The following is a 27218-nucleotide window of genomic DNA, read 5'->3' as shown; positions in this document are numbered from 1 at the left end:
AGGGCACCCAAGGTGTCAGGAGCAAGACCCTCAAGCATCACAATGGATGACTAGCATCATCATTGGGAATTGCTCCTCGCCAGGCCGGCGCTGCAACGCCTGACGGGCTCTCCTAAAAAGGAGGGCACTCAGCCGTACTGTTCTGATGAAGCCTCATCAGACAGGGGTGTCTATATTCAGGCACCAGCATACGCTCAGAGAGAAAGATGTGAGACTAAAATTGGTTATTCATCCCTAAACCATTTCATTCCTTTATTCAATGGGATCCTTTAATCCTTTAATCAATGGGATGAAGGCCAAGATTAAAAACAAAGGTGAAAGTAATAAACTGAGTATTGATGCTCAATTACTTTCAAAGAGCACCAAAATGCAGGGTACTGTTGTTGTAACAGTACCCTCAGGTAAGGGTCGACATGTTTCGCGTCGCGTGGTCCTACAGGATCCAATGACGCTTCATCAGGACCAAACAAGAATTATTATATCAGTTCTTCTCCAATTAACAAAAGGAAATTGTGACGAAAGTTAAATATTTGTACCGGTCACTTACACTTCAAGTAAACTGGCTACGTCACTATCAGGTCGCCCATCCCCTTAATCAGGAAAGGACTCCTTAAGAGGCACGTTTCAGGGACTTGGAAAAACGCTGCTTTTGTGATCCAGGTCCGTCACTGTGGACCTACCCTCCGAAAACAGCGTCTCGCACGAATGCGAGGGGTAGCCTCACCAAGCCACTGGAATGCTTTTAAGGGCACATTTGGTGCCCCTTGTGCATAAACCAGTCCACATCAGTTCAGGGACCCCCCCCCCCCCCCCCCGCTCTGGCATGAAACAGGACAATGGAAAGGGGAGTGACTACTCCCTTGTCCATCACCATCCCAGGGGTGGTGCTCGGAGCTCCTCCAGAGGGTTCCGGAGCTCTGCCATCTTGTTTCAAGGCTGACAGGTATCTCTGGGAGCATCTGAGTGACTAGGCCAGGCAGGTGATGTCAGAGCCCCCTCCTGATAAATGCTTACCTGTCTAGATGCCCAATCTCCCTTTCAGGGCTATTTAGGGTCTCTCTCTTGGGTGGGTCCTCATTCGGCTTGCAAGATTCCAGCTGGATTCCTCTGCAACCTTCACTTCGACTTCTGGCCTCCGGAACTGCGACTGGACCCTCCAGGACCTGACACTGTCTCCAAGAAGAAGTCTTCTGCAACATTGTTTCCAGGGCTCCTGCCAGCAACTGCAACATTACCACCAGCTGTGCATCCACTGAGGGCAGCATGTCTTCAGTCTGCACTAGAAGAAAGAAGGAATCTCCCTTGGAGTGAACGAGTCACTCCCCTGCATCCGCATATCGAGTTACGTGGATCCTGCATCACAGGTGGTGGTGTTCTGGAGTAGTCCTTTTGGTCCTCTAGTCAGCTGTCCAACTTATGTGGCAGTAAGCCTTTGCCTTCCCGTGCAGGACAATAAACCCCGTGCACCACGTATCTTGCAGCTGCCAAGGCTTGTTGGCATATCTCCTTCAAGGGATTTCCATGCGACGTGTAGCTTCAGCCTCCAGCAGTCCTTTGTGAAGAACAGCCCTCTGCGTGGTTCTCCTGCAGCACGGGATACCTTTCTTTAGTGCTGAGTGGGCTCCTTCTGCGACTTCTGTGTGTCCGTTTTGTGGGACTCCTTTGGGTGCTGGGTTTGCTTGTGGGGGTCCCCTGACAACCCCTACTGGGTTGAGTCCTCCTGGGCCTTGCTGGTCCCCGGCAGCTCCAGTTTTCCACTAACCACAAATTTGCCTTTGCCAAGGCTTGCTGGTGCAATTCCTGCATCAACACCAGTCTGCAATCTTCACTCCAGCATGGGACATTCTGCATCCATCAGGAACTCTTCTGTAGGCTCCAGAACTGCAGTTCTGACCTTATCACTGTTGACCAACTCCTGCAAGTGAAGCTGGCTGGGTAGTAGTTCCTACACCTCCTGGACTCCACTGCGACTTTTGGACTTGGTACCCTCTCTCCACAGGACTTCCTCTCCAGGAATCCACTGCTGGTTTCTTGATGTCTTGCCTGGGTGTCTTTTCTTCTTTTCCTTCCTTTTGGGTGGTTTGGGGAAATTCCAGTGATTTACTCCTGCTTTCCTGGTCGCTGGGGGGTACTGTGTTACCTACCCCTGTGGTTCTCTAGTACTCCCACCTCCCCTCTACACATTCTACTTACCTAGATGGGGGTCCTGTGTTTGCATTCCATTTTCTTAGTATATGGTTTGGGCTCCCCCTAGGGCCACTATTGGTTATCTACATTTGCACTGTTTTCTAATACTGTTTACTAGTGTATATAATTAGTGTATTACCTCCTATTGGAGGGTTGCCCTACTAGTATTTTGTGGTACTTTGTAACCAAAAATAAAGTACCTTTGGTAACACTGAATGTTTTCTTTCATGTGTGTAAGTGCTGTGCAGCTACACTGGTTTTGCATGTGTCCTAGATAAGTCTTGGCTGCTCATCCACAGCTACCTCTAGAGAACATGGCTTCTAGACAATGCCTACACTTCACTAAGAGGGGATACCTGATATAAGGTACACGTACCTGGGTACCTAAGGTACTTATACTTTATACCAGGTCCAGGTATTCCCTGGGTGGGAGGAAACAAATAGGTGAAGCCCTTAAGGAATCTACTAACAGGAGACTTAAAGTGTGAAGGCTGATCAGGAGGAGGCCAGAGTTCCACTCAAGATGAAAAGCGTCGCTGAGCAAGTGCCGCCTTGGAAACTCCAACACGCAAACAGCTAGCTAACAGTACGCGTTTCCTGCGGAGGCGAACACATCTAACCAAGGCTCTCCTCCATTGCTGAAAGAGGCCTTGCGCCACCTCCGGATGGAGATGCCATTCATGATCAGCTTTGCATCAAGGGCTGAGTTGGTCTGCTCTGGTGTTCAGAGAGCCCACCAGATGAACTTCCAGATTGACGTCCTGATGTGCCAGCCATGTCCAGAGGCACAGCACACCTCCTGACAAAGGGTCCAGGACCCTACTCTGGCCTGTTTGTTGCAGTACCACATGACGGTAGTGTTGTCAGTGAACAATTGTACCACTTTCCCATTTAGAGAGGGAAGAAATGCTTTCAACACAAGCCTAATTGCCCAGAGCTCCAAAAAATTGATGGAGTCCAGACACTGCCGGAGACCAGATGCTTCTGATCTCCACCTCTCCCATGTGGCTGCCCTATCCCAGAAGTGACGTGTTCGTCACTATGAATAGATCTGGTTAGGGAAGGGAGAGGGATCTGCCGTTGAGCCAATGCGGATTCAAAAGCCACCACTGCAGGTCTTTTGCAGTCCCCTCCAAGATCTGGACCATGTCAGATTTCCCTGATGCTATGCCCACTGGAACTTCAAGTCACACTGCAAAGCCCGCATATGCCATCTGGCATACGTCACTAACAGTATGCAGGAGACCATGAGGCCCAGCAGCCTCAGAGTCATTCTCACCAAAACCCAAGATAGAGGCTTAAAGATCAGAATCATAACCTGAATATCCTGGACTCGCTTTTTGGGAGGATAGGCCAGAAACTGCACTGTCCAGAACAGCTCAGATGAAAGGGAGCATTTGAGAGGGAGTCAGGTGTGGCTTCGGCACGTTTATAGTGAAGCGCAGCGTGTACAGGAGGTTGGCCGCAGTCTGAAGGTGGGAGACTACTTTCTGGGACAAGTCTGCCTTCAACAGCCAGTCGTCTAGGGGAAGAGTGAAACCCCCAACCTGCGCAGATGAGCCGCACCACCACCATCACTTTCGTGAACACCCAAGGGGCACACAGTAAATTGAAAGTGCTCATGACCTACCACGAACCGTAGATAACATCTGTGGGCAGGCAGGATGGGAATATGGAAGTAAGTGTCCTGCAAGTCCAACTCTACCATCCAGTCTCCTGGGTCCAAGGCAGACAGGACCTGAGCCAGGATGAGCACTTTGAATTTCTTTTTCTTGAGGTACAAATTGGGGGCCCAAAGGTCTAGGAAAGGATGTAAGCCCTTGTCTTTTTTGGGCACCATAAAGTAGTGGGAATAACAACCACAATCTACTTCTGGCGCAGGGACCCTCTCTATGGCTCTCTAGGCCCAGAGAGCCACGACTTCCTGGCAGAGAAGTGCCAAATGATCCTCCGGTATACGGCTGAATGATGGAGGCATGGCTGGTGGGACAGTCTGGAAATGGAGGGAGTAGCCCCTCCGAACGATCTGCAAAACCCACCTGTCTGTAGTGATGGATTTCAAGTGGGGCAGGTGATGGAGAATCCTGCTGCCAACTGGACTGGAGTGAGGGGTTGGATTAGGAAGGAGGGTTTGGAGGCTGCAGCAAGGGCAAAGGTGAACTGGGCAGACCTCTGGTTCCCTGTCTCCAGCCACGCAGAGACGGAACAGCATGGGTGGCATGGTGGCTGGCACAGGGAGACCCTTCTGTGGCCACGAAAGGTGGGCTATTGGGGACGAGGGGCAGAGCCGTAGCCCAGGAGTCCTTGAACCTCTCAAGCGCCAAGCCTGCCTTGTCTCCAAAGGGACAAGTGCCATCAAAGGGCATGTCCATAAGGGTCATTTAGACATCCCCTGAGAAACCAGATGTTCTTACCCAGGCATGGTGTCTCAAGGCCCAGTCATCGCAGCCGATCTACCCAAAGTCAGTCATGCCCAGCCCACATCGGATAGTGAACTTTGCAGCGTCTCACCCATCGGTAACAGCTTGGGAGACAATTGAACCAGCCTCCCTCGGTATCTGCGGCAAGACTTGCACAACCGTATCCCACAGAGAGTTAATATAACAGCCTAAAAGGCATGCAGTGATCACTGACCGCAGTGCTAGACTGGAGGAAGAAAACATTCCCAAATTGTTCTTGTCTTTTAGATTCCCTATCCGGAGGTGCGGAAGGGAATGCACCAGAGGATGTTTGGATAACGAGGCTCTCAGGCGTGGGGTGTTGGGACAGGAATTTAGGATAATTCGGGGCAGGCCAATAGCAGCGTGTGATTTTCTTGTTCACAGGAGCCTCTGTGTTGGGTCTGGACCAAGTACCCAAAAGGACATCGGTGAGGGGCTTTATTGAATGGAAGAGGAGGCTCGGTGGAGGCCCCTGGTTAAAGCACCTCCATCAGGAGATTAGACCGTACCTCAACAGTAGGCAGCTCAAGCCAGAGGACCTCAGCCACTGTACTGACCACATGGAATAAGTAGTTCCCTCTGCCGTAGCCACAGTAGGAGAAGACAGCATGCCAGCATCTGTAGAGGTATCCAGACCACTGGCCTCACCCAACTCTTGTGCCCAGTCCATGTCAGGATCATCCTGGTACTCATAAGGGTCCAGGGACCCCTCCAATCCTTCCCTGTTTTCAAACCCATAAGAGTAAAGGTCAGAATCCAACCTGGGGTGAATAAAACCCATTGAAGGCGGCGGCGGCATTGACTGACAACGTTCGAGTCATTGGGGATCAGGATTGGGTCAACTTCGATAGCGGGCACCACCAACATCAGGAGCGCCAACATTCAAAACGGCGCTGGGGAAAGTCTTGATGGTATGTCCGGTGTCAGTACAGATCCAGGGGCAGATCTGGAGGGGACTTCGGTGTCCAGAGCTGCCAGCATGGAACCCGAAGGCCCTCCAACCGAACTCCTGGGCACGAAGGCACCATAGTGGGGTCGGACTGCCCAAAAATGAGGCCCATGGCCTCATGGAATTCCTTCAGTTGGGCAGGGGTCGCTCTGACTCTTGGAAACTCAGTGACGGAGGTCTAGAGCATTGAAGCTCCTCCTGCATCACATCAGCCGAGCGACAGGGTGAAGTCGAAAGATGACAAGATTTCTTTGGCTTATTCTCACCTTGACCGAAGACTTAGTGGAGGACAAGTGGTGGCGGCTCAGCAAACAGTCTTGAGACCTTCTTCTCGAGCGAGACCTGGACTGATGCGGAGTCGAGAGCCGGGCCGCCATTAGCTTGAGGGACTGCTCCCTCTAGGCCTTAGAGTTCATGGCCTGGCACTCTGAGCACAACTTTGGGTCTTGATCACGCTTCAGACACCACAAACAGACCTGATGTGGATCCGTCACCGACATCATGCGGCGACAGTCCTCGTAAAGTTTTAAGCCTGTCTTCAGGGACATCGATGCACCAAAACATCACCAAAAATCTGACAAGGTCAAAGCAGTCAAAAAATGACTAGGGTAGCTCTCTACGGATCAGCACTGGGCACAAAAAGAAAAGAACTGTAGTCACAGCACTGAGGCGGCGTCTATGTACCACTCCCTGACGTCATTATGGTGACTAAGACACCTGTGGAGTCGACCAATGCCACCTAACTATGCACATGGGTATTGCTCGAAGAAAAATCTCCAGATCCAGTCTGACGTCCAGGGGAAATTCTAAGGTAAGGAATCTGCAACTAGAAGTCTATCAGAACACTTCTCCAATTGAACAGAAAAAAAATAGCACAGACTTCAATATGGGCAACAAAGAGCTGTTCAATGGCACAGAAAATCAGAGAATTTACAGAGGCTAAAATAGCAGTTCAGAGTATTTCGGGCAACGAAGCATGGTATTAAAATAATCTCAAAAGATAGGAGCCTGTGTCAGTCAAAAAAGTTTCAAACGTGTCTTTTAAGGCTTTTATTTTTTACACTTTTTTTTGTATTAAAAAGGAAAAAGCATAATTACCACAAATTACAAAGGACTAAGCACTATAAGAAAGAATCACTCAGCCTAACAGCAGATATTCTGAACAATAATAACGTTATTATACAAGCGCTCATTCAAGTATTTGACATTTTTTAACCTTTTCTTTGTTTTTTTTCTTATTTTAACATAATGATCCTAGCATAATGTTTAATATTAGATATTAACATTCAGATGATCACGGCTGCTGCACGCTACTGGTGTTCTGTGCTCCCTCTGGCTGGTACTGTGCGTTTACCCATCTCTACAGAATGGCTGAGATCAAGTTACAAATGCGAACACATTTTGGGCAAAAAATAAGGGACGAGGTGTAAGAGGAATGCATTAAAGCAATTACCAAAAGAAAACGGGAAGTAAGAATGAAGTCACACTCCAAGAAATGGCAGCTCAAAGTATGCTTATTTTCTAAAGTGGCAGAAGTTGAGGGTGGTCCCCGAACAGCTAAGTTGTCTCTGCATTTTAATTTGTATTTTGCTTATTTTGACCCCTTGCCCACAGACTGCTTCCTTCATAAGCCTGAACTGGACACATCAATTTTGTTTCGCATCTAAAATACCTATCCCAAATGACATTATGTTGTGATCTTTTAACTTAAGACTTTCTGGGCTCACCCCAAGTTCTGAGAAACTAACACTTTTCAAAATAAATATATATATATAGTGTGCATATATTTGTATGTATATATATGTGTATGTTAGTACAGATGTTATATATTTATATATCTATATAAATATATCTATGATTTAACGGATTACTTATTTCCATCCTCGCTCATGAACATATTGTCACTTTGCCCTTCGTAATCTGAACACAAACCATCAGGAAAAAAACACATTGTCGTGTCCTTGGGAAAAATATCTTTCTTCAAGACCCAAACAGCAGCATGATGCAAGCAATATCATACACTCACCCTAAAAGTCTATATCAAATCATAATACCCTTTTTAAGCCTCTGACTGTTGCAATGCAGAGCTCCACGAAGAAGCATTCTTCAGCAAGTAACAGCATAGATCAGGAAGCATATTTTCTCTTTGATGCATTGCAACTATTTTAAAAGCCAACCACCACAAATTTAGGGCAAACAACTCAATACTATTTTGGTGCACAGGAAAGTTGGTTAAATTAGTATTACAATTGTTATGCAGCATCTTAAAACTTGCACGTTTTTCACGAGCTAGACCGAAACGTAAGAACTAGAATCAAAAGTTGACTGATATCTGTAAAAAAAAAAAAAAAAACCTATGCAAGCAACAGGACAATGCAAAAACAATGGGTATTTGTAAACGTTGCTTCCATTTTTCCACTGGTTTGCAGATTGAGCTCCCAGAAGTGTCAGACTCGCATCGATATATAAAACATTAGAAGAGGCCAAGCAGCCCACCTAAAGAGTGTTACAAATATGATCTGCTAGACTCCAAAATCAGTTCTCTTATTATGGGATAACATCGACCACCAAATAAAATCTTTTGATATACCTCTATCCAGGGTCCACTAATCAGACCACTACAATCCCATGGAAAGATTGTAAAACTTAAACGGGCATTGCAGCAGAGGCACGTCTTAAATTCTATAAGCAGTTGGGGGGTTAAATTCCAGTGTTGCACATGGTGGGTAATAATTAAAGTGTCTATTTACTGGCAGAAACCACTCCATTCAAATGTCACAAGCTTTTCTCACTGCAGTGTATGGATTACCCGGTACCAATTTTGTGTTTGTTTGAATTTTAGTTACTAATCATTACTCGGGACTGCTTGTCAGTCCATCACGTTTTTGCTCGCTATGTCACTACAGAGAATTCATATGCTAATCAGTCCAGTATGTTTCGGAAATAAGCATCCCTAGACACTAGAGGGCTGCTGTTTCTCGTAGGTGATGTACAAAAGGAGTCCAATACACCAGCAAGGTAGGGAGCCAACACAGACTAATTTGTCCCACTTAGGGTGACAAAATGAAAAAAAGCAGAAGGCGATGGAAGGAATGCTTAACACCACCACCATTAATCATTTGAACCACACTAAACATTGTTTCTTTTTGCTCACAATAGAATGGAAACAGCAATAGGTAAAGCAGTTTGGTCCTGCCACAAAAAGGTCACTCCAACTTGAACTGCTATACAACGATCCACCTCTATGAACATGAGCAACATAAAACATTGTTTTGTACTTGGACATTATCAGTGAGGTTCACCTCAAATGGTATGTTTCAGCAAGCTACCAGAACTGCAAATGTAAGCAATCGATCCAACGGTTAGTCTTAGACAACCAATTCACAAACTGAAAGGTTTAATAAGTAGCCATAGTAAAATCTAGTACGTTCTCTTAAGTAACTGCACAAAAGACAGGATGAGAGCAAACAGGAATTTAAGAGGCCAAAAGCGAGCTGGTAAATTTAACAGACTAGGACATAGTACATATGTCTGGATCTGTCTGGTACTGTATCCATGTCTGGTGCATGCAAAACATTGGTTCTACGGATTTCAGATTATCAGCATATACAGAAGTTAAGAACCATTTTCAACTTCTACTAAACATCAACTAATAAGATTGTCTGAATGAATTATGTATGCCGTAGCACATCACACTGCTTTGTACTGCGTTTCAAAAAAGTGTTAAGAACTTTCCCCTAGGTGCCATTCTTTCTCATTGGGATTGTGCTTCAATAACAGTCCGAAACAATGCAAAATCAAATCTAGAAGGGAAAATATCCTCTTCACTTATAAACAGGCTTACATAAATCCAGCCAATGGGCATCTGTCCTCTGCAAAACTTGGCCAAATGAAACTCGTGCTCATTACAGAAAAATAAAGAGCATAAAAACCTGAGGACAGTCCTATAACTGTCAATGTATACGTAAAGGGCAGTAAAGTGTTCCACTTGCATTCTTTGGCAGTAGAGGAAAACAAGAAATAGGCCAGATAATACAGCATGTGACTGTAGTCTAGCTGGGTGGCCTTTATGATTAATGCAAAACACTGGTTTACTATATTAGAGACTAGCTGGCGGGTGCCAAACTGCAACAGGACAGGAGTTAAAGGGAGCGGAAAATTAACATTCGTTTATATCAGGTATAGAATCATACATTTATTTTCGTCAACTGTTGTTGCCGCTTACCCGCCACAGGAAATTGGGTATTAAGCTGCCCTCGCATCCACATTCCCAGTGATTCAGAAAACCCGCCTATAGCTACATTTTTAAATACAAATGGGCACTATGTAGATGAATGATAATCACTTGGTTTCCCGCTCAATGTAGTTAATGGACAATGAAAAAGGTGAGGGGTGGTAACGTAATCACACTGTTGGTATGACGTCTTTTGAATATGCCATATAACACGTGGCGATTACGCTCTAGAGGCCTGATTTCAAGGCAATGGAAATTGATCTCTGTCTTACTGTAAAGCAACACTATATAAATGAGACTCGTGCATATACAATAAAGATAAACCGAAACCTTGTCACACTTGCAGCCGATGGCTAACAGCAAGTACCATTGATAAAAGGAAATCCTTGGTCTATATAGAAACATCGCATCCAACATTTTAATACACAAGAACTAAGCACATGCCACTAGTCCTTTCGGTCCAAAAATCTTCCCGGTGCCAACACAGCACATAGAGCCACCGAAAGCAAGTCTTTCAATGGCAAACTGTCACCAGGAAGAACACCAAACCACAAGTTGTCAACAGGCTGGTGTACTGTATGTCAAATGCCCAGATGAGACGATTAGCCCATACGACCAGGCAACAGCTATTGTTCACCATAACTGCGCAATCCATCTTTAAAACCAGAGTTAGGAACTGGTAGATAAACAGCCTTCTTAGATCATCTTTATAATAAGGCAACTTTTTAAAAGTTTTTTTTTCAACATCTCACAAGAGGGGAGAAACTTTTATGCTTTTTTCTCTGTACAGTTACTTTGACATGGTTTTGTGTTTTTTGATTCTAAAGTCTGGGAGAGAAAAAAAACTGTTACAAAAAGTTAAAATCATTTCTTTACATCCCCCGGAAAAAAATTAAAATTAACTAAAATTATAAGATGCCTTCTCATGCAACGATGTTCTTGGCAGATTTGATGCTTAGAAAGGTTCGCCACACAGGCTTTGCTGCAGAGGGCGTCATGCTGGCCCCTGCCTGAAAATGCACCAACCACGGCACCCCAGTAGGTGTCCAATTGTTCCTTATGGTAGGGATAGAGCGCAGGAAAAGATCTGAAGAACCACCATTGTTCGATCAAGGAAGGGGTGTTACTAAGACCTAGTAACAAATCCATAGGTGAATGTCTTGAATGTGTGCACGTCTCCTTCAACCCTTGTGGAGGCCCATCTCTGCCCAGTAATTTTGGTAATCCAGATGGATGATCAATAATTTAAAACTTGATATATATATATATATTTGTATTTCCCCTCCCCAAAAAAAATAACTCTCCCCCCCTCCCAATCCTCCATCCAACCGAAGGTAACTAAGACATGGGAAGCACGGGCAGCCAGTTCAGTGCAGGGCCCTCTGCTGAAAAGGTGACTGTCTTGTGTAGTTCGCTCCACAAACCACAAGAAGCAGTGTGCATTGAAATTGCTTCCTGCAGCATGGTCCAACACCCAACTTTTCATCTCTTTTCCCAAATCAATCAGAGACATGGCCTCTCCCTCCCTAGTCACTAAACACAGGTTCCTGCTCTTCTATTTCCCTTGACTTTGTTGCTCAGGTGTTGCCGTGCCTGCAGCCTGCTGACTTGTGGTTTTGGCACTCTCCTTTGCCAGCTTATTGGGCGAGACTTGTGTATGGTTTGCAGAGGCCGGCTGGCTGGCTGACTTGCTGGAAGACTGAGATGGGTATCGTCGTCTTCCTTCGGATGTTGATGGGTGTCTCCTAGGGCCACTCTCATCAGCCATGGGTGGCTAAAAAACAAAAAAAAGGGCGGAGATTTATGAAACAAAAATTGTTTTACAATGTAGTCAGTTTATTACGTATATTACTCAAATGATTTTAATTGATTGGCACAAACACATTGATTTGAGGACATACTGTGCTCATATCAAATCTACAACACCAGGAAATGTTGAGGTTCTTGGAAGGCCCAAAATAAGGTGTGTGTCAAGTTTAGCTCATTCTTTGATAATTATCGATTAGGGTCTCGGACATCCGAACCTCATGTCATGAGTTGTTTAGCACTTAAAAAGGAATGGGTGTGTCTTACCAATTAAAGCTAAATGCTGAATCTATTATGGGCATATACAGTGTCGACAGATACACAGAACTTGCAGAGTTTAGTTACTCACATCAACACGAAAGTCCTCCAGGCGTCGGAATCTGCGGAGGTAGTCCTGCAATTTGGGGTCAATCTCCAGGTTTTTGGCTTTGGAATATTTTAAGAATGCCCAAAACTTTTCAAGTCCATAAAGCTGCCCTATAAAATGTCGGAGGACCAATTATATAAGTTAGGATTCCTAAAAAAAACACATTTTCTAGATCTCTTCATATTTAAAACATTTATGGCCACTCAACAAAATTATGCTTCTAGAATATGGATACCGGGTAGACAAGTTACTTACCTTTGGTAACACCTTATTTGGTATAGACAATATCTGGTTGCAGATTCCATTTCCTCAGGTGTCAGTCTGAATCCGGAGATTTTTCTCAAACAGTTCCCCAGCATGCTGTTAAGTGGTGTTGATCAGCTCTTTCGTCATCCAAACCGGATATGACCCTGAAGGTCCTATATATGCGCCACTGCGGTGCACTGCATCAGTTTGTTTTCATGAGTTTTCATGCCAGAAGCACAGAACCATGAAGAACACTGTAGGAGGCTGGCTCAGTTTACGGTGTACACCCGTGGTGCGGCACCCTATACTGAGTCCAGGCAACCCTTAGTAACAATGAATAGGTGTCCAGATAACAGAAGCTCTCTATGGGTGGCGGAGGCAAGCAGCTAAAGCTTATCCAGGAGGAATGTAAATCACTTGCAATACCAAATTAGTCAGATAATGACTTAGTTTCAAGAAAGGACAACACAAGTGTTGCAAAAATAGATACTTTATTACTGCATTACTACTAAACTGCCATTGGTATATCGTCCTGGGGAGATATTACATACAATATACACATAAAATAACCATCAGAAATAGCAGAAAAAAAAAAAATACAGGGCCCTAGGGGAGGTCCAGGCCATATACTAAAAAAGTTAAATGTGAAAGTGAGCCTCCAGCCAAGGTAAGTGTGGTGGTTAGCTAGGGACTGGGGGCAGTTAGGAACACCAGAGATAGATGAAGTGACACCAACCACCAGGAGTAAGTCAGGTACCCACCCAGTAGTCCATTAGGCTCACACAGTAGTGGTTGGAGTTTGTGGAATTCAGGAACCTTCCCAGTGGACCCTGAGGAAACCAGCAGGGATGGATAGAGAGCCCCTATCCCAGGATAACCTGAAGACAGGAGTGCCTTCACCAGGGACCTGGTGCAGAGGGGGAAAAGGGACTTGCTGAAGACTGGATGCCTCAGATTGTCCAGCTGCTGTCGTGACTCGTGGACCAGGTTGGTGGAACCCAGGGACAGATTCCGGACGTGGAGGACCTGCAAAGGAAGGGAACAGAGTCCAGCACCGAAGGAGGTGCCCAGGTGGTGCAGGTGGAAATGCCCACCCTCTTGAAGATGAAGTTCCTGCAAGTTGTAGAAGAATACGTCCAGCTAGAGGGTCCAGGAACTGAAGATCCCAGGATCCACCTACGAGCTGTCCCTTGACTGTCTCCGGATTGTAGAAGGATTTGCAGAGTTCTGGGGACCAGCAAGGTTCAGGAGACATTACCCAGGAGGGGGGAGTCATAGCTGGCCCTCAGCACAAATGAAGGCCAACAGAAGTTGTTTGAGTCCCCACAAGTGACCCACCAGCACCAGACACAAGGAGTTTTACCAGCCCAGCAAAACAGAAGTCACATCACAGGGGCTGCAGGACAGGAGCTTAACTTAAGTTTGCAGAGTGGTGGGGCTTCTTTGAGCCAAAAGAAGAGTCAGCAAGCTGTGCAAAGTGCACCAGTCGCAGTACACAGGGGGAGCCAGTGGCAGGAGCAAGGGCCTACAGTCCCACCACCTGTAAAGCTGGACCTTTGGACTTCCAGGGACACCAAACCCCACCAACTGGTCGACTTTGCCTTGAGGTACCTGCGGTTACAGGGGAGTGACTCCTTCACTCCAAGGGAGGGTGCATGGTCCTGAGGGAGCAGGCAACCCTGCATGAGCAGAAGTGCCCCTTCAAACTCCAGACTCCATTCCCTGGGCTTTTAAGTGCAGAGAAGCCATTTTATGTATGTAGTGGCCACTGGCCAACACAGGTAGTCCAACTACATAACGGCTTCCTCGAACCAAGGCATGTTATCAAACATGTTGAAATCATGCAACTACACAGATTCCAGTGTTAGTTACATGATACCATGTACTCTGGGAGTTCCTCAGAGGATCCCCCAGATCTGCTTGTACAGCCTTTGAAGGTCTGCATGCCAGCCTGCGCTGCTGCCAACCCTCAACACTGTTCTGCCATCCTGCTGATCAGCCTAACTCAAGCAGAAGGCAGAACAAAGGATTTCCTGTAGGAGAGATATGTGACCACCTCTCCCACTGAAAACAGTGTCTCTGGGCTGGGGTGGCCTGTCAATGACACCAGACTGCTTTGAAGGGCATATTTGGTGCCCTTGCATAAACCGGTTTTCCCTAGTGCAAAACCACACAAAGGAAAGGGGGAGTGACCACCCTCCTGTCCAGCACCTCCCCTAGGGAGATGCACAGAGGTCTGCCAGGTGGCCACTTGATTTTGCCAACTTGAAAATAAGATGGGCAGAGGCCCCTGAGAGCGTCTGGTTGGTTAAACCAGGTAGGAGACGCCCAACCCTCTTTTATAGAGTTATTTAAGGGCTCTCTTGCAGGTATGTCCTCAGATTCATCAAGCAAGACGTTACAAGGAACTCTCTGCAGGACGTCTTCGGATTCTGGTCTCTGGAACAGCTGCTGGTCTTTGCCTAGAACCAAACAGAACTGCTTCTGGTGGGAAGTCCCCCTCCGCCCATGTGCAACATTGTTTCTTTGGATCGTGCAAGAATTCTGCAACAACCAAAGCTGTGCATCCTCCATGGTCACAAGGACTCTGCTTGCACCAGGAAGCTAGAAGGAATCTCCCTTGGAGTAAAGGAGTCACCTTAACAACGACCGACTGGTGGATCCTGTTGTCCCACAGACATCGAGAAGGCTCTGCAACACAGGTGGTGGTTCTGTGGTTCCATCCCGATTGAACTGGTCTATCCAACTTGGGAAACAGTGGGCCTTTGCTGTGGCCACTGGGACAGAACCTCTGTGCACTGCTTCGGTTGCTGCTACCAGGGCATGTTGACTCTTACTCCAGGAGATCTCCAAGAAGCCCCAGCCTCCAGCACTCTACAACTCAAGAACAGCATTCATCCTGCAACTCCTGCGGCGTGGGACTCCTTTGCTGTACAGCTGAGGCCTCCCTGCGACTCCCTGTGCCTGCTGCCTCTGGGTACTTGTGGGGGATCAAACGATTTCTGCTGGCTCTCCTGCTTGTTGGGGCCAGCCCGGACTTCCCTCCAAGGGAAGAGTCACTAGGACCTTGCTGGTCCTCCAAATCCTGCAAACTTCCCTACAACAACTTCTTGCATTTGCAAATGCTGGTTGCTGGTTCTGCTGACCACTGTCACTTTGTAATCTGGGGACGGACGTGTGACAGCTCGTGGGTGACCCCAAGGATCTTCCTGCATCACCTGGACTCCTTAGCTGGACTTCTTCCTTCATCGACCTGCAGGAACTATCCCCAAGAAGAGTTGACATTGCCTACCTCCACCTCCTGGACAGCTCAGAGCGGTCTAGACTCTGTCCCCTTCTTTTTCAGGTGGTTCTTGTCTGGAATTCACCCTTGGGTTCCATCCACCTGGCCCAGGTCATGACAGCAGCTGGAGAAATGAGGCCTCCCATTAGCTTCAAATGTTTCAGACGTCACTTCACTCCTATGCAACCTGGGTTCCCTGGTGCTGGAACTCCGCTCTGCTGGGTATCCACAGGTGGGGCACTATACAGGGAGTGCAGAATTATTAGGCAAATGAGTATTTTGACCACATCATCCTCTTTATGCATGTTGTCTTACTCCAAGCTGTATAGGCTCGAAAGCCTACTACCAATTAAGCATATTAGGTGATGTGCATCTCTGTAATGAGAAGGGGTGTGGTCTAATGACATCAACACCCTATATCAGGTGTGCATAATTATTAGGCAACTTCCTTTCCTTTGGCAAAATGGGTCAAAAGAAGGACTTGACAGGCTCAGAAAAGTCAAAAATAGTGAGATATCTTGAAGAGGGATGCAGCACTCTTAAAATTGCAAAGCTTCTGAAGCGTGATCATCGAACAATCAAGCGTTTCATTCAAAATAGTCAACAGGGTCGCAAGAAGCGTGTGGAAAAACCAAGGCGCAAAATAACTGCCCATGAACTGAGAAAAGTCAAGCGTGCAGCTGCCACGATGCCACTTGCCACCAGTTTGGCCATATTTCAGAGCTGCAACATCACTGGAGTGCCCAAAAGCACAAGGTGTGCAATACTCAGAGACATGGCCAAGGTAAGAAAGGCTGAAAGACGACCACCACTGAACAAGACACACAAGCTGAAACGTCAAGACTGGGACAAGAAATATCTCAAGACTGATTTTTCTAAGGTTTTATGGACTGTTGAAATGAGAGTGAGTCTTGATGGGCCAGATGGATGGGCCCGTGGCTGGATTGGTAAAGGGCAGAGAGCTCCAGTCCGACTCAGACGCCAGCAAGGTGGAGGTGGAGTACTGGTTTGGGCTGGTATCATCAAAGATGAGCTTGTGGGGCCTTTTCGGGTTGAGGATGGAGTCATGCTCAACTCCCAGTCCTACTGCCAGTTCCTGGAAGACACCTTCTTCAAGCAGTGGTACAGGAAGAAGTCTGCATCCTTCAAGAAAAACATGATTTTCATGCAGGACAATGCTCCATCACACGCGTCCAAGTACTCCACAGCGTGGCTGGCAAGAAAGGGTATAAAAGAAGGAAATCTAATGACATGGCCTCCTTGTTCACCTGATCTGAACCCCATTGAGAACCTGTGGTCCATCATCAAATGTGAGATTTACAAGGAGGGAAAACAGTACACCTCTCTGAACAGTGTCTGGGAGGCTGTGGTTGCTGCTGCACGCAATGTTGATGGTGAACAGATCAAAACACTGACAGAATCCATGGATGGCAGGCTTTTGAGTGTCCTTGCAAAGAAAGGTGGCTATATTGGTCACTGATTTGTTTTTGTTTTTGAATGTCAGAAATGTATATTTGTGAATGTTGAGGTGTTATATTGGTTTCACTGGTAATAATAAATAATTGAACTGGGTATATATTTTTTTTTGTTAAGTTGCCTAATAATTATGCACAGTGATAGTCACCTGCACACACAGATATCCCCCTAACATAGCTAAAACTAAAAACAAACTAAAAACTACTTCCAAAAATATTCAGCTTTGATATTAATGAGTTTTTTGGGTTCATTGAGAACATGGTTGTTGTTCAATAATAAAATTAATCCTCAAAAATACAACTTGCCTAATAATTCTGCACTCCCTGTAGAACCTCCCTTGCCTCAACTGGTTTTCGTAGGGGGCCTCTAGGAAGGGTTCTGAATCCTGAAAATTATAACTGTAAAAGTCGTGCATTAGCCTATCGGACGCTGGGCTAGATAACATCTCTGCACACAGGTGCCTGGGAGATTTGTTACTTAGCTTGGGTGTTCCCCAGCCTCTGGGATCCTAACACACTTACCATGGTTGGGCACCTCCATTCTTATACCACTTTTAGTATATGGTTTTGACCCTCCATAGAGTCCCATGTATTTAGAAACTTTTCTGGTTTGTTCCCAAGTATATTTTCTGTGTGTAGATATCTCCAAGTGGAGATTTACCAACGTTAGGATAGTAAAGAATGCTTAATCTTTTTTTTAACAATGTGTGGCTCTTTCTTGCAACATCACTGCCTATGGAGGTATTGTAAGTGTTTTACACTGCTACCAGATAAAGCCTTGGCTGCCCTCCACAGCTACCCCTAGAGAGCTTTGGTTATCTAGGCACGAAAACACTATCACTAAGGGTTGCCTGGTGTAAGGAAATGCCTCTTTGGCATGGTTACCCCCTGACTTTTTGCCTTTGCTGATGCCAAGTTATGATTTGAAAAGTCTGCTGAGGCCTGTTAACCAGGCCCCAGCACCAGTGTTCTTTCCCTAAAACTGTACCTTTGTTTCCACAATTGGCACACCCTGGCATCCAGGTAAGTCCCTTGTAACTGGTACTAAGGGCCCTGATGCCAGGGAAGGTCTCTAAGGGCTGCAGCATGTCTTATGCCACCCTGGGGACCCCTCACTCAGCACAGACACACTGCTTGCCAGCTTGTGTGTGCTGGTGGGGAGAAAATGACTAAGTCGACATGGCACTCCCTTCAGGTTGCCATGCCACCCTCCCACTGCCTATGGCATAGATAAGTCTCCCCTCTAGCAGACCTTACAGCCCTAAGGCAGGGTGCACTATACCATAGGTGCATGAGCACTATGCCCCTACAGTGTAAGCAAAACCTTAGACATTGTAAGTGCAGGGTAGCCATAAGAGTATATGGTCTGGGAGTCTGTCATACACGAACTCCACAGCACCATAATGGCTACACTGAAAACTGGGAAGTTTGTTATCACACTTCTCAACACAATAAATGCACATTGATGCCAGTGTACATTCTATTGTGAAATACAGCCCAGAGGGCATCTTAGAGATGCCCCCTGAAAACATACCCGACTTCCAGTGTGGGCTGACTAGTTCTGCCAGCCTGCCACACACCAGGCATGTTGCTGGCCACATGGGGAGAGTGCCGTTGTCACTGTGTGGCTAGTAAAGCCTGTACTGGGTGGAGTTGCTTCTCACCTCCCCCTGCAGGAACTGCAACACCTGGCGGTGAGCCTCAAAGGCTCACCCCCTTAGTTACAGCGCCACAGGGCACTCCAGCTAGTGGAGATGCCCGCCCCCTCCGGCCACGGCCCCACTTTTGGTGGCAAGGCCGGAGGAGATAATGAGAAAAACAAGGAGGAGTCACTGGCCAGTCAGGACAACCCCTAAGGCAGAGGTCTCCAAACTTTTTAATGCTGCGCCCCCCCAGTTGAGAAATAAAAATCATTGGGCCCCCCCTCAGAATTTCACAATTCTTTTATAAACATGGCAATGTTTAAATATGTCTAAACCTATTTAAACATTGCAGTTAAGTACTGTTACCTTTTTAAAACTGCAACAACCTGCTTCTGCCTCAAACAAAGGCCTGTTATCTGTATAATATTTATTTTGGCCAGAGTCTGGGGCCCCCCCTGGAATCACTTGAGGCCCCCCTAGGGGGGCCCGCCCCCCAGTTTGAAGACCTCTGCCCTAAGGTGTCCTGAGCTGAGGTGACCGACTTTTAGAAATCCTCCATCTTGCAGATGGAGGATTTCCCCCAATAGGATTAGGGATGTGCCCCCCCCCCCCCCCCACCCTCAGGGCTAGTAGCCATTGGCTACTAACCCCCCCAGACCTAAACACCCCCCTAAATTGAGTATTTAGGGGCCCCCAGAACCAAGCAAGATAGATTCCTGCAACCTGAAGACGAAGAAGGACTGCTGACCTGAAAGCCCTGCAGAGAAGACGGAGACACCAACTGCTTTGGCCCCAGCCCTACCGGCCTGTCTCCCCACTTCAAGAAAAACTGCAACAGCGACGCGTTCCCCAGGGTCCAGCGACCTCTGAAGCCTCAGAGGACTACCCTGCATCTAAAAGGACCAAGAACTCCTGAGGACAGCGGCTCTGCTCCAAAGAAGAAACAACTTTTAAAGGACTGCACGTTTCCTGCCGGAAGTGTGAGACTTTCCACTCTGCACCCGACGCCCCTGGCTCGACCTGCGGAGAAACAACACTACAGGGAGGACTCCCCGGCGACTGCGACCCTGTGAGTAACCAGAGTTGACCCCCCTGAACCCTCCCAGCAACGCCTGCAGAGGGAATCCAGAGGCTCCCCCTGACCGCGACTGCCTGCTTCTAAGACCCCGACGCCTGGTAAAGACACTACCTGCAGCACCAAGACCTGAAGGATCCGACCTCCAGTGCAGGAGCAACCCCCAGGTGGCTCTCTCCCTTGCCCAGGTGGTGGCTACCCCGAGGAGTAAACCCCCCTCACCCAACTTGCCTACTTCGCTAAAGAGACTACTAGGTCTCCCATTGAGCCTATGTGTTTTGGGCACCACTTTGACCTCTGCACCTGACCGGCCCTGAGCTACTGGTGTGGTAACTTTGAGGTTGCCCTGAACCCCCAACGGTGGGCTACCTTGGACCCAACTTTGAACCCTGTAGGTGGTTTACTTACCTGCAAAACTAACAAATACTTACCTCCCCCAGGAACTGTTGAAATTTGCACTGTCTAGTTTTAAAACAGCTTATTGCTATTTTTGCCAAAACTGTACATGCTATTTTGCTGATTCAAAGTTCCTATGATACCTAAGTTAAGTACCTTTCATTTGTAAATCTTGAACCTGTGGTTCTTAAACTAAGAAATGAAAATGTCACTTACCCAGTGTACATCTGTTCGTGGCATTAGTCGCTGCAGATTCACATGTTTAGCACAGTCCGCTGCCTGGTGTTGGGCTCGGAGTATTACAAGTTGTTTTTCTTCGAAGAAGTCTTTTTTGGTCACGGGACCGAAGGACTCCTCCCTCTTCGGCTCCATTGCGCATGGGCGTCGACTCCATCTTAGATTGTTTTCCCCGCAGAGGGTGAGGCTGGAGTTGTTTGCTATAAATAGTGCCCATGCAATGGAGTGAATACGTATGTACATAAAAAGTTTATAATAATTATTTACAAATGTACAAATGTTTAAGATTTAAGATCTACTTCTAAACGGCTACAGGCTTCCCGGGGAGGCGGGAGGGCACATGTGAATCTGCAGCGACTAATGCCACGAACAGATGTACACTGGGTAAGTGACATTTTCAGTTCGATGGCATATGTCGCTGCAGATACACATGTTTAGCATAGACTATAAAGCAGTTACCTCCCCTAAAAGCGGTGGTTTAGCCTGTAGGAGTTGAAGTAGTTTGGAATAATGTTCTTAGTACAGCTTGGCCTACTGTAGCTTGTTGTGCATTTAGTACATCTACACAGTAGTGTTTAGTAAATGTATGAGGCGTAGACCAGGTTGCAGCCTTACATATTTCGCTCATAGGAATGTTTCCTAGAAAGGCCATTGTAGCACCTTTCTTTCTGGTTGAGTGTGCCTTTGGTGTAATAGGCAATTCTCTCTTGGCTTTAAGATAGCATGTTTGAATACATCTGACTATCCATCTAGCAATGCCTTGTTTAGAGATTGGATTTCCTATGTGTGGTTTTTGAAAAGCTATGAACAGTTGTTTTGTTTTCCTGATTAGCTTTGTTCTGTCAATGTAGTACATTAGTGCTCTTTTGATGTCTAATGTATGTAGTGCCCTTTCAGCCACGGAATCTGGCTGTGGGAAGAACACTGGTAATTCTACTGTTTGATTTAAATGGAATGGTGAGATTACTTTTGGTAGAAATTTTGGATTTGTTCTTAGAACTATTTTATTTTTGTGTATTTGAATAAATGGTTCTTGTATGGTAAATGCCTGTATTTCACTTACTCTTCTGAGGGATGTGATTGCAATGAGAAATGCGACTTTCCACGTTAGATATTGCATTTCACAGGAATGCATGGGTTCAAAAGGTGGACCCATGAGTCTTGTTAAGACGATGTTAAGGTTCCATGAAGGAACTGGTGGTGTTCTTGGTGGTATAATTATTTTTAGCCCTTCCATGAATGCTTTAATAACTGGTATTCTAAATAGAGACGATGAATGAGTAGTTTGTAGGTAAGCAGATATTGCTGCGAGGTGTATTTTTATAGATGAAAAAGTGAGGTTTGCTTTTTGCAAATGTAGTAAGTATCCCACTATGTCCTTTGTAGAGGCATGCAATGGTTGGATTTGATTGGTATGGCAGTAGCAAACAAATCTTTTCCACTTAGATGCATAGCAGTGTCTAGTGGAAGCTTTTCTAGCTTGTTTTATGACCTCCATACATTCTTGTGTGAGGTCTAAGTGTCCGAATTCTAGGATTTCAGGAGTCAAATTGCTAGATTCAATGATGCTGGGTTTGGATGCCTGATCTGTTGTTTGTGTTGTGTTAACAGATCTGGTCTGTTGGGTAGTTTGACATGCGGTACTAGTGAAAGGTCTAGTAGAGTTGTATACCAAGGTTGTCTTGCCCATGTGGGTGCTATCAGTATGAGTTTGAGTTGGTTTTGACTCAATTTGTTTACTAGATATGGAAGGAGAGGGAGAGGGGGAAAAGCGTATGCAAATATCCCTGACCAACTCATCCATAGAGCATTGCCTTGTGATTCGCGGTGTGGGTACCTGGATGCGAAGTTTTGGCATTTTGCGTTTTCTTTTGTTGCGAACAAATCTATCTGGGGTGTTCCCCAAATTTGAAAGTAATTGTTCAGAACTTGGGGGTGAATTTCCCATTCGTGGACTTGTTGGTGATCTCGCGAAAGGTTGTCTGCTAGTTGGTTTTGGATCCCTGGAATAAATTGTGCTATTAGGCGAATGTTGTTGTGAATCGCCCATTGCCATATTTTTTGTGTTAGGAGACACAATTGTGTTGAGTGTGTTCCTCCTTGTTTGTTTAAATAATACATTGTTGTCATGTTGTCTGTTTTGACAAGAATGTATTTGTGTGTTATTATGGGTTGAAAGGCTTTTAACGCTAGAAATACTGCTAACAGTTCTAGGTAATTTATATGAAATTTTGTTTGGTGTACGTCCCATTGTCCTTGAATGCTGTGGTGATTGAGGTGTGCTCCCCACCCTGTCATGGAAGCATCTGTTGTTATAACGCATTGAGGCACTGGGTCCTGAAATGTCCGCCCTTTGTTTAAATTGTTGCTGTTCCACCATAGAAGCGAGAGGTATGTTTGGCGGTCTACCAACACCAGATCTAGAAGTTGACCCTGTGCTTGTGACCATTGTGATGCTAGGCACTGTTGTAAGGGTCGCATGTGAAGTCTTGCGTTTGGGACAATGGCTATGCATGATGACATCATGCCTAGAAGTTTTAGTACAAATTTTGCTTGTATCTTTTGGTTTGGAAACATAGCACTTATTACCTTGTGGAATGCTTGAACTCTTTGTGGACTTGGAGTGGCAATTCCTTTTGATGTGTTGATGGTTGCCCCTAGATATTGTTGTGTCTGACACGGTTCGAGGTGTGACTTTGTATAGTTGATGGAGAAACACAGTTTGTGAAGGGTTTGTATGACATATGTGGTGTTGTTTGTGCACTTTTTTACTGTGTTGGTCTTGATTAGCCCATCGTCTAGGTAAGGAAACACATGTATTTGTTGTCTCCTGATATGTGCTGCTACTACTGCTAGACATTTTGTGAATACTCTTGGTGCAGTTGTTATTCCGAATGGCAACACCTTGAATTGGTAATGTATTCCTTTGAATACGAACCTTAGGTACTTTCTGTGAGAAGGGTGTATCGGTATATGAAAGTACGCATCTTTTAGGTCTAATGTGGTCATGTAATCTTGCTGTTTGAGCAGTGGAATGATGTCTTATAGTGTGACCATGTGAAAGTGGTCCGATATGATGTAGGTATTTAGTGTCCTGAGATCTAATATTGGTCTTAATGTTTTGTCTTTTTTTGGAATTAGAAAGTACAGGGAGTAAACTCCTGTGTTTTTTTGTTGTACTGGTACTAACTCTATTGCATCCTTTTGCAGTAGTGCTTGAACTTCTAGTCCTAAAAGTTCTAAATGTTGTGGTGACATTTTGCGTGTTTTTGGAGGGATGTTTGGTGGGAATTTGTGGAATTCTATGCAATAGCCATGTTGGATTATTGCTAGTACCCAATTGTCTGTTGTAATCTGCTGCCAAGATTGGTAGAATTGGCTTAGTCTTCCCCCCACTGGTGTTGAGTGAAGGGGTTGTGTGACTTGAAAGTCACTGTTTAGGTGGAGGTGTTTTTGGAGTCTGGAATCTTCCCCTACTCCTTGGGAATTGACCCCCTCTATATCCCCTGAAACCTCCCCTTTGGAATGAACCCTGATATGGTGTGGTTCTGGTTTGTTGGTTGGTGGTGTCTGTGGGTTGGCCACGAAACCCCCCTCTAAATGGAGTTTTTCTAAAAGAGCCTCTGCTCTGCGGGGAGTAGAGTGCGCCCATGGCTTTGGCCGTGTCTGTGTCCTTTTTAAGTTTTTCAATGGCTGTGTCCACTTCAGGGCCAAAAAGTTGTTTCTCGTTGAAGGGCATATTAAGGACAGCCTGCTGGATTTCAGGTTTGAACCCTGAAGTGCGGAGCCAAGCGTGTCTCCTTATGGTGACAGCAGTGTTGACTGTTCTCGCTGCAGTATCGGCTGCGTCCATTGAAGAGCGGATTTGATGGTTTGAGATCGTTTGTCCCTCTTCAACTATTTGCTGCGCCCCTTTTGGTATTCCTGGGGAAGATGGTCTATGAGAAGTTGCATCTCATCCCAGTGTGCGCGGTCATATCGGGCTAGCAGCGCTTGTGAATTTGCGATGCGCCACTGGTTGGCTGCCTGTGATGCTACTCTTTTTCCTGCTGCATCAAATTTTCGGCTTTCTTTGTCCGGAGGTGGGGCGTCGCCAGATGTATGGGAATTTGCTCTTTTGCGAGCTGCCCCTACTACTACGGAGTCAGGTGGTAACTGCGAAGTAATAAACACTGGGTCTGTGGGTGGTGGTTTGTATTTCTTATCCACCCTTGGGGTGATGGCTCTTGATTTTACGGGCTCCACAAAAATTTGTTTTGGGTGCCGTAACATCCCTGGTAGCATTGGGAGACATTGATATTGGCTATGTGTAGCCGAGAGGGTGTTAAATAAAAAATCATCCTCTATAGGATCGGAATGCAGTTGGACATTGTGGAATTCTGCTGCCCTAGCCACCAGTTGCGAGTATGAGGTACTGTCCTCTGGCGGTGACGGCTTTGTGGGGTATGAATCGGGATCATTGTCCGGCACTGGGGTGTCGTATAGGTCCCAAGCGTCTTGATCCTGGTTATCTTGACTTACAGTAGTTTGCGCTGGTGAGTGCATTTGTGGCGGAGTTTGTGCCGGCGATGCCTGTTGTGGTGGAGAGGGCGGAGGCGTGACTTTTTTTAACCACTTTGGCTTGTGGTTGTGCGTCATCCTTGAGAAATCCGATCCTTCTTTTTCTCATTATTGGGGGAAGAGTTGATATCTTCCCTGTGTCTTGTTGGATGTACAGTCTCTTTTGTGTGTAGTCTGATTCTACACTTTGGAGCTCTTGTCCAAATCTGTGCATCTGGCCACTTATCCCTTGTTCCTCTGTGTAGGAACTTTTCGGCGCCGAGAGAGAATCTTTTTTCGGCTTCGGTACCGACTGAATTTTTGTGGCTTTCGGCAGTGTGTCTCGGTGCCGATGTTTTTCGGTGCCGGCATCTTGTTTTTGCTTCTCGGAGCCGCTATCTCGGCTCCGAGGTTGCTCCATGGCGGTCCCTCGACCGGAGTCGGGTGTCTTCGCTATGGGCGTGCCCTTTTTCGGCGCCTTCGACGGGTCGCCTGTTTTATGGGTCGAGCCATGGCCTGTTGGCAGTGGCGTCCCCTGGGCTTTTGTTTTTTCGATGGTCTTTATTTTCGACTTCTTACTCACGGTTTGTTGTTGTTCGACGTCGGAGTCTCCGGATTCCGAGTCCGGAACCGAGAATGTTTCCTCTTCGTCGTCGAAACGTTGTTTTGTCGGCGTGGACGCCATTTGTAGACGCCTGGCTCTTCGGTCCCGGAGTGTTTTTCTGGACCGGAAGGCTCGACAGGCCTCACAGGTATCCTCCTTGTGCTCGGGGGACAAGCACAAGTTACAGACCAAGTGCTGATCTGTATAAGGATACTTACTGTGACATTTTGGGCAGAAACGGAACGGGGTCCGTTCCATCGGCTTCGATGTCGCACGCGGTCGGGCCGACCAGGCCCCGATGGGGAATCGAAGCTACCCCAAAGTCTTCCGATGATCGGTGTCGATGTACCTAACTATCCCGATACCGAACAGAACAATACCGACGCTTTCTTCCGAGATTCTGACTAACTTTCCGAACCGAAACACGGAGCGAAAAGGAATACGTCCGAACCCGACAGCGGAAAAAAACAATCTAAGATGGAGTCGACGCCCATACGCAATGGAGCCGAAGAGGGAGGAGTCCTTCGGTCCCGTGACCAAAAAAGACTTCTTCGAAGAAAAACAACTTGTAATACTCCGAGCCCAACACCAGGCAGCGGACTGTGCTAAACATGTGTATCTGCAGCGACATATGCCATCGAACATATATTTTTCTATACAAAAACCTATTGGCTTGGAATTGTCTTTGAGTGTGTGTTCCTCATTTATTGCCTGTGTGTGAACAACAAATGCTTAACACTACCCTCTGATAAGCCTACTGCTCGACCACACTACCACAAAATAGAGCATTAGAATTATCTCTTTTTGCCACTATCTTACCTCTAAGGGGAACCCTTGGACTCTGTGCATGCTATTTCTTACTTTGAAATAGTATATAGATAGCCAACTTCCTACAATACTAATGCTCCATTTTGTAGTAGTGTGGTCGAGCAGTAGGCTTCTCAGAGAGTAATGTTAAGCATTTGTTATACGCACAGTGTAATAAATGAGAATACAGTCAGTCACAAACGGGCACACAAGATACACCCTCAGCAGCACAGGGGCAGCCGGGTGCAGTGTGAAGTAGGTGTTGGGTTTTAGGTAGAAATCTTGACCTTTGGGGGGGGGGGGGGGGGGGGGGGAGGTGTCACTCTTGCGATGCAAACACGGCATATGGGGGTTTCTCGGGCTAGCCACAGACTGGGCAAGGCAAGGCTGAGGGCCACCTGCTGGCCACTCCTGCACCAGTAGTTGGTTTCTCTCGGGCCTGGGGGCTGCGGGTGCAGTGCTTCTTCCAGACGTCGGGTTCTTTGTTACCATGCATTCGTGGTCGGGGGAGCCTCTGGATTCTCACTGCAGGTGTGGGGGTGCAGGGAGGTCATCTCGGGGTGTCCATGTCGTTGGAGTCGCCTGGGGGTCCTCTGCAGTGCTGGTTCTTCTGGACACAAGTCGGCGGTGTTTGGTGCAGTGTTGGGGACTCACGCTTCTGGAGTGAAGCTGGAGTTCCCTTTAAAAATGGTTTCTTTGTTGCTGTTTGGATAGAGCCACTGTCCACTGGAGTTTTGTGGTCCTTTGGTTGCAAAGCACTCCTCTGTGTCCTCAGAGGTTGCCGGTCCTGCTGGATGCATCACTGTGCAGGTTCTTTGAGTCTGGAGACAGGCTGGTAGGGCTAGGGCTAAGTCAGTTGTCTCCGTCTTCTCTGCGGGGCTTTCAGGTCAGCAGTCCTTATTGTTGCAGGTCAGGAATCTGAGTTCCTG

At 46.6% G+C, this 27218-nt stretch overlaps 1 protein-coding gene across 2 annotated transcripts in view; it reads right to left on the bottom strand.

Moving 5' to 3' along the window:
* Window positions 1-6612: 6612 nt before the first annotated feature.
* Window positions 6613-27218, bottom strand: part of LARP1 (La ribonucleoprotein 1, translational regulator) — a 547470-nt gene continuing 526864 nt past the window's right edge. For both annotated transcript variants that reach the window (XM_069199616.1, XM_069199617.1), the window contains exons 18-19: window positions 11967-12094; window positions 6613-11585 (exon numbers count right to left, since the gene is read on the bottom strand). In XM_069199616.1, the coding sequence (XP_069055717.1) occupies window positions 11367-11585; window positions 11967-12094 (347 nt within the window). In that variant the 3' untranslated portion in view covers window positions 6613-11366. The remainder of the gene's footprint in view (window positions 11586-11966; window positions 12095-27218) is intronic.

Source organism: Pleurodeles waltl, chromosome 7 (assembly GCF_031143425.1).
Source record: "Pleurodeles waltl isolate 20211129_DDA chromosome 7, aPleWal1.hap1.20221129, whole genome shotgun sequence".
Classification (NCBI taxonomy): domain Eukaryota; kingdom Metazoa; phylum Chordata; class Amphibia; order Caudata; family Salamandridae; genus Pleurodeles; species Pleurodeles waltl.
The sequence above is the reverse complement of the archived record's forward strand: the minus strand, read 5'-3'. Positions and strand labels throughout refer to the sequence as shown.